Source organism: Nanorana parkeri, unplaced genomic scaffold (genome assembly GCF_000935625.1).
Source record: "Nanorana parkeri isolate BGI_ZX_2015 unplaced genomic scaffold, ASM93562v1 scaffold971, whole genome shotgun sequence".
NCBI classification, from domain to species: Eukaryota; Metazoa; Chordata; class Amphibia; order Anura; family Dicroglossidae; genus Nanorana; species Nanorana parkeri.
Window position 1 is genome coordinate 523,036 of NW_017307239.1, and position 10,146 is coordinate 533,181.

Consider the following 10,146-nt stretch of genomic DNA (forward strand, 5'->3'; position numbering starts at 1 on the left):
CCCCACATCCTGAGATGCTGCAAAGGGCCCATTATTATTATTTAATTGCTCATTTGCAGAAGTGATCAGGGGCTGTATTTGGTGTTCTGTAGTAATTAACTATAATAAGTACCCTCAATTTCCCAGAGAACCTGTGTTAAAAGAGTGATGTTTCATTGACTCTAGGGGGTTGATTTACTAACCTTATAAACACGCCAGGAACAAGTATACACCTCTGTAGTGTGTTCCCTCCCAGCCAGTGGCGTCGCTACAGGGGGGCAAGGGGGGGCAATTGCCCCCCCTAGGTTTTCACTTGCCCCCCCGTGTGCCCCCCCGCCAGGGAATTTGCTGGCACAATGCCTGACTGTAGTTTGTAACTCCCATTCAGCATGATCTTGAGTGTCCTCATTTGTGAAATTCCAGCAAAAACATTCTATTTATCCTTTCAGGGCCGTTTGTATTATATTGATAGTGACGGGGGCACAATATACGCAGAGGTACCTGATTACCTGAAACAGGGAAAATATAAATGGGGGAATTGAGTGTATATGATATCATCACTGTATTCTGCTCTTCAGAAGAAAATAATTAGCTTTCATAATCCTCTTTGTGCTCAGAGTAGTTTAGCACCATGTATTGTTGGAAGAGAGCCACCTGTTTGACACATCAGATGAAACGTGTTTATTTAGCATTTTCAGACCATTTCCTATTATATAAAGAAGTTGTGCAAATGTCTTTACAGCACAAAAATGATTGCACTAAAAAGATTTGGACCTAAACCAGTATGCCATATGCACCCATTGATGCTGTGCTACCATGGCAGTGACTTTAACAGATATAATAGTAGCAGCCTGTTGGCCTATCCTCCTATAACATGCCAGAAAAAGGCACCACTTAAACATATGTGATATCATCCTTTGCACATTTCACTGTGCTCCATGACAGTTTCCATTTGCTCCCTCATACTCTAATAGTCTGAGCAAACTAGTGCATTATCCATGATGCAGCGTCTCTGATTACATTGTACATGTGAGCACCAGTGTGTACCTGCAATCCAAGATCCATGGAGAAAGAACATAACTCAATAAGCCAACAACTTTGAGTTATGGTACTTAAAAATTCCCTGTGTATGTGAATGCATTGCATTAAGCTTTTTGGGTCTTAAGTTTTTTTTACTTATGGGTCATGTAAACCAAGTAATCTGCAAGCTGGGAATCATGCTTATCTAGGCATGATATGTGACTAGTTGCTTGCACACGCTTTTCTTTTAGCATACCAATTACAATTCCAACCAAAAGGTTTTTGGAGTCAGAAACTATGCCAGTGTTTTTTTTCCTGTCTATGACTCCATTGGGTTGATTTGCCCTCACTTTTTATCCTAGCGACACCAGTACAAGAAATAAAGAGAGCAGGGGTCACTGAGACAGATAGGCATTGACAACAGTAATTTACCATGAGTTTCTGTCCCTCTGCCCCCTGTCACAAGACAGGAAGTTAAGGGAAGTCTTCTCAAAAGGAACACAGAAGTTCCAACCCTTCCCCACTCTATCGTAATCTTAAAATGTTTTGTTCAGAACTGGGCTTTGCATGCTCCATTTATTTTCTATTTCTGTTATAATTTTTAACAAGCTTATCCATTTTTATCTATAAAAGGAAAATCAATGTTCTACTAGTACATTGTAGTTTGATTTGTGTAAAACTATGTTCAATTACATTAACTGATAATTCTCTACTTTTATTGGAACTTTCAGTATTACCAAGAAGATGATTAAGTTATGCTTAATTAGGGTTAGAAGTAATTTTAAGGGTTAGATTGAAGTGTATGTTCAGCCCAAGCTGTCGGTAATTAAAAACCTATTAGGTCGGTAATTAAAAACCTATTAGGTTTTTACTGCTTCCTGGTGATCGATCGAAAGTTCGAACTTATCGAGTTCTGGGACCGCATGACTTCCGGTTTCCTTAGAACTACGAGGTTTGCACACAAAACTTCTTCTGCACGAGCGCCATCCGCGACATTGCTCTATACACATACACCAAAGCAATAAAGTAATAAAATGAAGTCGGATCACAGTAATCAAGCACGTTATTAATCTGACTTGCCCCACTCAAGCAGCGGCCATATTGAGTGGGGCACCGGAGATAAATAACGTGCTTGATTACTGTGATCCGACTTCATTTTATTACTTTATTGCTTTGGTGTATGTGTATAGGGCAATGCCGCGGATGGCGCTCCTGCACAACAAATTTCTTGCACAAACCTCGTAGTTCTAAGGAAACCGGAAGTCATGCGGTCCCATAACTCGATAAGTTTGGACTATCGATAGAACACCGGTTGCAGTTAGAGAGATTTATCTCACTTCCTGTCCTGCTGACAACTTTTTAGCAAACAGGATGTTAGGGTAACTCCCCTACAACAACACAGACAGAAATAGAATTGCCTTTCTTTAGTAGAGAAGTAGGAGGGTACAACCGATGTTAGATTTTTATTTATGTGTCTCTGTTTCAGATCTTCCCTTTTTTTGTATCTGGTGAATGTCATGCCAGCAAATTAGAAAGTGAAGCCAAATATCATTATCAGAGCCCCAGATAGCAGTAAAAATATTTCTTATTTACTTAATAAAGAAATTTGCTTGACATACACTTTAAGGGTTATGGTTAGGGTATAGGTTTTGGTATCAGAATTAGATAAACTAATCATTGTTAGAGATCATTGGTTCTCTCATTTAAAATCAAGTTTGTTTTTGGTGCTAAAAGTTTTGCGCCAAATGTAACATGGTAAGTTACAAGGAATTCTGTGTATGGAGGAGGTGAGATCATGTCAGATACCTGCCCCTCCTCTCGCCTCCTCTATTCAGTGAACGCCTTGTATCCTGTGAAAAAATTCAAGGCTTTTTGTAAATGGACGCGGAGAGAGGAGGGGGCGGGGTCGCCAGAAGGGCCTGCCGGAGCTAAACTTGTCAAACAGAACACAACATTTGCATAGTTAAGTGCCCTGGGTTCCTGTAATTTAAAGGTACATGTAGAGACCCCTTGATATTGTTTTGTTGCTCCTGTTTTACCCTGTTTAGATTGAAAATAAGTGTACTTTAATTATTATATGACATTGGAAAGGATTATACATATTCTGGTTTTATGGTTACATGTTTTTCAGCATATAAAAAAGTGCTTTGGTTTATTTTGTTTGGAGATCAATGCGCAGATGAATGTAATTAGATAGTGTCCATGGCTCATTATGCTAATATTAAATAACCTGTTCTCACATCCCAGATTCTAAGCATGATTGCCTGCATCAGTTTGGAAAGGAAACCAAACAACCTATCACTAGGGATGATGATGTCATTTGCACAACGGAATATTCCCGCATTGTCCCTCTAGAAAATGGGGAGGTAAGTAGAAAGCTGTATAGCCAATCATATCTATAACACAAGGGCTCCTTTTAATGGTACATTTTCCTTTTCATAAATCATGGTAATACATGTAAAACTGAGTCTCTGGCAAGGAGAATGTAAGAATAATCAAAGATGTAAAATACCGCTTGGTATGGGCCCCATTATGTTGTTGTTATTCAAATATATTGGCAAGTGGCCTTTAAATAATGTTCCTAGGGGGCTGTTTTAGTTTATTTTATTGTATCACATTGTATATTATTATTTCCTGTGCTTCCTAGCTTCCAGTGTGTTTGTCAGACTGAGTTGGGAAATATTGACTTAGACAAAAGAATTAGTGGAGGAGGATCTGCTTTACTTAGTTGCACTTAAATTAGATAATAATTTCCTATTTCAAATCTGGTACAGAAATCTGTGCTCCATTATCACTTACCAGAAATAGTTTATCCCACAATAGTCAAACTTCTAAAAAGTTGTTCAATAGCAGAATACAGTTATAATTCTGCTAAATTATTTATTTGAAGCTTGAGCTAGTGATCAGTATAAATCAACTGTTGTACTTTACAGACTAACGGCCTTTTTGTGTAAAAATTTATTATTTCTTAAAGCAGAACTCTGGGAAACATTTTTATTTTAGAAACAATACAAGTTAAGTAAATTACCCCTAATAATAAGTATAGTAGAGGTGAAGGACTGCTACTGGCTACGCTGCTGCAGGCTCCTATGCAGAACCCATGTTTTTCCGGCATTGCATGGATGAAAAGATGCAGCTGTGATAGTGAAGAGCCCCAGTTGCATCCCCTCCCTCTCCTCTCCTCTACATCCATTCACAAAAAGCCTTGCATTTTTTTCACAAAATACAAGGCATTTTGTGCATGGAGGAGGTAAGATCATGTCCCATACCTGCCCCTCCTCTCCCCTCTATTCAGTGAATGCCTTGTTTCCTGTGAAAAAATACAAGGCTTTTTGTAAATGGACGAGGAGAGAGGAGGGGGTGGGGTTGCGACTTGCCCTTTCTGCAGTGCAGGAAATATAGCACACTGTATAAAAGCCAAAATGATATGAAGATATGATTTTTATACTAAGCAGCAGCCATCTACATCTACTATACTTAATAGTACAGTAGGCTAATGTACTTAACGTGTGATGTTTCTAAAAAAACATTTTTCCCAGGGTTCAGATTTAAATTTAATAACCCATAACAGATGATCAGAATTAATCTTGTTTTGGTTTGACTTAAATATTGTGAATTCTAATACATTTTATTTTTGGGTAGAATAAGGAGGGGTTTGGATAGAGCAAGGACAGGTTTGGATTTTTTGCTAAAAGTAAAGTCATGGAAAATCTCCAATAGAGACATAGACGGTAAAAAAGATAATTGGTATTTTAGGCTTCACAGAATAATTGCTCTGTGCACATTTTTGAGGTTTGAATTAAGGTAGTAGCTGCTCAAAAAAACTGATGGCTCATTGAGAGCCATTCTCTTTATATTCAAGCCTAAAAAATATTTAGGCCAATAGGCTAAACCTGCAGTCATACAGATGGTTGCAGTTTAATCTCTACAACAGCTAGTTGGCATGGGCAGAAATGTAATAGGGTGGTAGGTTGTTGTCCCTGGGTACTGTTCGTACCGATACAGCTTGTCTTTATTGTTAAGCAGTCTGTCAAATGACCATTGAGCTCCCTGGACATTTAGGGCCCATGCACATCACACAGCATGGAAATACATAGCACATAACATGTGTACGCTGCCGTGAAGTGTGGAGGTGTTCTGCCATGTTCAGCAATGCATTGTTGTAGTGCATTGCAGTGCCCGGGGGTTTATTAACTTCTGTGTAAATTCTATGCGTTGGAACATGTAATTCTCTGAGATAAATCATGGTGTATACAGACTCTATTCAAAGCATGGCTTTTTTCCTTGTCTTTGCCTTGGGACTACGTTGGGCAACACTGCCCAATGCAGGCCAACAGGGCTCGTGTGAACCAGTCCTTATGGAGGAGTTGTAAAGTTGTATGAATTAGTACAGAAACCTGTACAAGTATGATCTTTTGAATATAAAATAATGTTTTAGGGGGTAAAGGTTCTTTAAGTAGCGTATCTGGATTATTCCATCCACCTGCATTTTTAAAGTGCTATATTACAAAAAAAAAGTACAAATTAGCTCTCCATACCCAGACTCAGTGTCTTTTAAGATTATTAGTGTAAATCCTAAAAGAATAGCAGACTTTCTTTTTAAATTGCGTTGTGTCACTCAGACATATAAAAAGTGAAGGAACAGTGAAGGAACAGATGGTGGAGGTGAAGTATGCTATATATGGAATAATAACAGTCTCCTCACTTTCTTATCCAAGTGTATAAATGGATTTTTATGGTAGTATGGCGGACTTGCCAAAACTTGGCAGCTCCTCCTTTTTTGTAATTACAAATAAAACATTTTCATGCTTGCTTTTGCCTCAGTTGAAAAAGTCATTTTAAAGTAATGGCATGTTACAAGATAAACATCAGGTACAGGAAGATCAAACATTTAAAGAGCATACAAGTTCTGACACCAGTGTGCTTTCTGTCTTGGAATGAAAATGTAAGTTGAATGTCTAGTAAAAAGTATAAAAACGTTTTTTTTCCATTTAGGAGATTCTGGAAGGTACAATTTTCTTTATTGCTCTTTCTGCTTCTGGTTAAAAGCAGATTGAATATTGGGCATTTTTAAGAACTCAGTTACTTGTGCAAAGTTTAGCGTTTAGCCCTTCTGCCTTGCAGCACTGGTTTGAATCCCGGTCAGGACACAATGTGCATGAAGTTTGTATGTTCTCCCTGGGCTAGCGTGGGTTTCCTCCCACACTCCAAAGACATGCTGGAAGGTTAATTGGCTCTTGTCTAAATCGGCCCTGTATGTGCGTCTGTGACATAGGCACCTTAGATTGTAAGCTCCTTAAGGGCAGGGACTGATATAAATGTGCAGTATATAAAGCACTGTGTAAATTGTCAGCGCTATATAAATACCTGAACCATCACTATAGCGATGTTTGAGGGCTTATTCACATCAAATGTGATTCTGTTCATTTTGACTTGTTATGTCTATTTCAGGTTGTAGTCAGGTTAGTGAGTGGACGACCCGGTGCTAAACATTTTATGGACTCGCCGGTACTGAGAGAATTCACAAAGGCTACAAATATAAGGCTGCGTTTCCTCAGGACAAACACGCTGCTTGGACATTTAATATCTAAAACGGAAAAAGATCCGACGGTAACACGCAGGGTAAGCTTGTCAGTTGCTATGTTCATTACTATATCTTGTGCACATAACGGGTATGTAAACCCCAACATTTAACTTCTCATGTGGGCTTCCTTTTGGCCTGTCACATCTACCAGAAAAAGTGTTTTTTACATCCGTTAAATAAATAAAATAAAAAATACTTGTGCTCTCTGCCTCTATAAACTGTTATCAGTTAGCACCTGTCCCAAATGTTCCTCATTTTATGTGGTCTCTTGTCCTAGTCGCTGTACACAGTACATAGGCAAGGCTAAACTATTACCATGAAGGTAAACCTATTTCAGTTCTAACATTGTTACCTGTAAATTCAGTGAGGGATGTTTCAGCCACATTGATGCCCAAGACTACACAGCTGTTGTTGTACCCCAACATGCAACAGATACACACACATATATATATATACAGAAGTGAGTACACCCCTCACATTTTTGTAAATATTTTATTATATAATTTCATGTGACGACACTGAAGAAATGAGACTGTGCTACAATGTGAAGTAGTGAGTGTACAGCTTGTATATCAGTGTACATTTGCTGTACCCTCAAAATAACTCAACACACAGCCATTAATGTCTAAACCGCTGGCAACAAAAGTGAGTACACCCCTAAGTGAAAATGTCCAAATTGGGCCCAATTAGCCATTTTCCCTCACCGGTGTCATGTGACTTCTTAGTGTTACAAGGTCTCAAGTGTGAATGGGGAGCAGGTGTGCTACATTTGGTGTTATCGCTCTCACTCTCTCATACTGGTCACTGGAAGTTCAACATGGCACCTCATGGCAAAGAACTCTCTGATGATCTGAAAAAAAGAATTGTTGCTCTACATAAAGATGGCCTAGGCTATAAGAAGATTGCCAAGACCCTGAAACTGAGCTGCAGGATGATGGCCAAGACCATACAGCGGTTTAACAGGACAGGTTATACTCAGAACAGTCCTCACCATGGTCGACCAAAGAAGTTGAGTGCACATGCTCAGCATCATATCCAGAGGTTGTCTTTGGGAAATAGACGTATAAGTGCTGCCAGCATTGCTGCAGAGGTTGAAGGGGTGGGGGGTCAGCCTGTCAGTGCTCAGACCATACGCCGCACACTGCATCAAATTGGTCTGCATGGCTGTCGTCCCAGAAGAAAGCCTCTTCTAAAGATGATGCACAATAAAGCCTGCCAACAGTTTGCTGAAGACAAGCAGACTAAGGACATGGATTACTGGAACCATGTCCTGTGGTCTGATGAGACCAAGATAAACTTATTTGGTTTAGATCCATGGTTCTCAACTGGTGGGTCGTGACCCAAAAGTGGGTCGCGACCCCATGTCCAGTGGGTCGCCACATGCCTTCCACTTTTCTAGGTATCCTTGTCCTCCCCTTAGACAAGCAAAGTCAGTTCTCGCACCGAGCAGCCATTCAAAAATATGATGCCCGGTGTCGACTTGAGGTGGGGCTATGGCCGCGAGGGAGCTCCATCCACACGTGCATTGCTTACAGCTCATCACTTTCTGGCTCCTGGCACCGGGCACGCACGGGAGCTTTACAAGCAATAGACATATGGATGGAGCTCCATCACAGCTCAGCAGCCCACACTTCACCCCAGGCTGAGGATCCACTCCAATTTCCATAATGGCAACCCAAACGCACCTCCCACCCACAGTTCGATCGCCTGCACCGGAAAGCACAGTACTGCAACAGGGAACATTGCAGTGCAACTTGGGTGGTGACTTAATGACCGAGGACAAATGTGGGTCCCGAGGTTAAACAGGTTGAGAACCACTGGTTTAGATGGTGTTAAGCGTGTGTGGCGGCAACCAGGTGAGGAGTACAAAGACAAGTGTGTCTTGCCTACAGTCAAGCATGGTGGTGGGAGTGTCATGGTCTGGGGCTGCATGAGTGCTGCCGGCACTGGGGAGCTACAATTCATTGAGGGAACCATGAATGCCAACATGTACTGTGACATACTGAAGCAGAGCATGATCTCCTCCCTTCGGTGACTGGGCCGCAGGGCAGTATTCCAACATGATAACAACTCCAAACACACCTCCAAAACGACCACTGCCTTGCTAAAGAAGCTGAGGGTAAAGGTGATGGATTGGCCAAGCATGTCTCCAGACCTAAACCCTATTGAGCATCTGTGGGGCATCCTCAAACGGAAGGTGGAGGAGCGCAAGTTCTCTAACATCCACCAGCTCCGCGATGTCATCATGGAGGAGTGGAAGAGGACTCCAGTGGTAACCTGTGAAGCTCTGGTGAACTCCATGCCCAAGAGGGTTAAGGCAGTGCTGGAAAATAATGGTGGCCACACAAAATATTGACACTTTGGGCCCAATTTGGACATTTTCACTTAGGGGTGTACTCACTTTTGTTGCCAGCAGTTTAGACATTAATGGCTGTGTGTTGAGTTATTTTGAGGGGACAGCAAATGTACACTGATATACAAGCTGTACATTCACTACTTTACATTGTAGCAAAGTGTAATTTCTTCTGTGTCGTCACATGAAATGATATAATAAAATATTTACAAAAATGTGAGGTGTGTACTCACTTCTGTGAGATACTCTATATATATATATACAAAGAGAAATCACTTGTAGTTTCCCCTGACCCCCAAAGGCATGTGGTGTACTCCAGGGGCAGGTAGGGCTAACATTTTGCTCTTAGGGGTGGGTTTTGCGATGCGAACGGTGAATGATGGTCATTGAATGATGGGCGCCAGTTACTTTAAGTGCTATTTAGATGCTTTATTAAAAAACAGCCAAAACTGGGAGGGAGGGTACAGATATCCATGTACAAATAGATTCCAGACTCCCCAATCCCTTCCAGCTTCCACAGTGCAGGAATGCTGTAGTTGAACAGAAGATGACACTGTGTAACAGCTGAATAGAGGATAGACTTGAGATCTTCCCTGGGAGACACACCAGACTTGTTCCTGAGGTCCATGCCATCCTGGCACCTCCAGCAGTCATAGGGCTGCTCTCCTTCGCAGATAGTTCCAAAACCCATCAGGGTCCACATCTGGCCTCCTGCAGGCTTCCCTGTACATTACAGAAATTGTTCTTATGTTTTTTTGTTTGTTTTTATTTCTCTAGTACTACTACAGTATTAAAGACATCAGTATTGGAGGTCGCTGTGTGTGCCATGGTCATGCTGCGGTCTGCGCTTTGAGAAATGCTGGCAACCAGAATCTGTAAGTGATCGTTATTAATCAAAGCATAACCAACACTGTATTTTGCACAAAATCTGTTCCCTCTGACTCCTGTTCTTTATGCATATTGCTAAATGCAACTATAATCACCTAAGAGAATCTCAGCTCTACAAGACACTAACAAGATTATTAAACACAACTTATGCATCTGTCCTGTACTGTATATATCTTTGACAGTGTTGAGACTGGAGTTAACAACCTCATTTGTCATGTATCAAAAACACACTACTGTACATATCAATATGCTGAAGGGGCACACATGGCACTTGAGAAACTCTGATATACTGTATAACATAATATTTTTGTGAATATATATA

The 10,146-nt window shown here is 40.8% G+C and overlaps 1 protein-coding gene across 1 annotated transcript in view; it reads left to right on the top strand.

Annotated features, from left to right (window-relative positions):
• Window positions 1-10,146, top strand: part of LAMA3 (laminin subunit alpha 3) — a 160,340-nt gene that overhangs the window by 25,273 nt on the left and 124,921 nt on the right. The window contains exons 4-6 of the mRNA XM_018566742.1: window positions 3,247-3,365; window positions 6,451-6,621; window positions 9,714-9,811. Coding sequence (XP_018422244.1) covers window positions 3,247-3,365; window positions 6,451-6,621; window positions 9,714-9,811 — 388 coding nt within the window. The remainder of the gene's footprint in view (window positions 1-3,246; window positions 3,366-6,450; window positions 6,622-9,713; window positions 9,812-10,146) is intronic.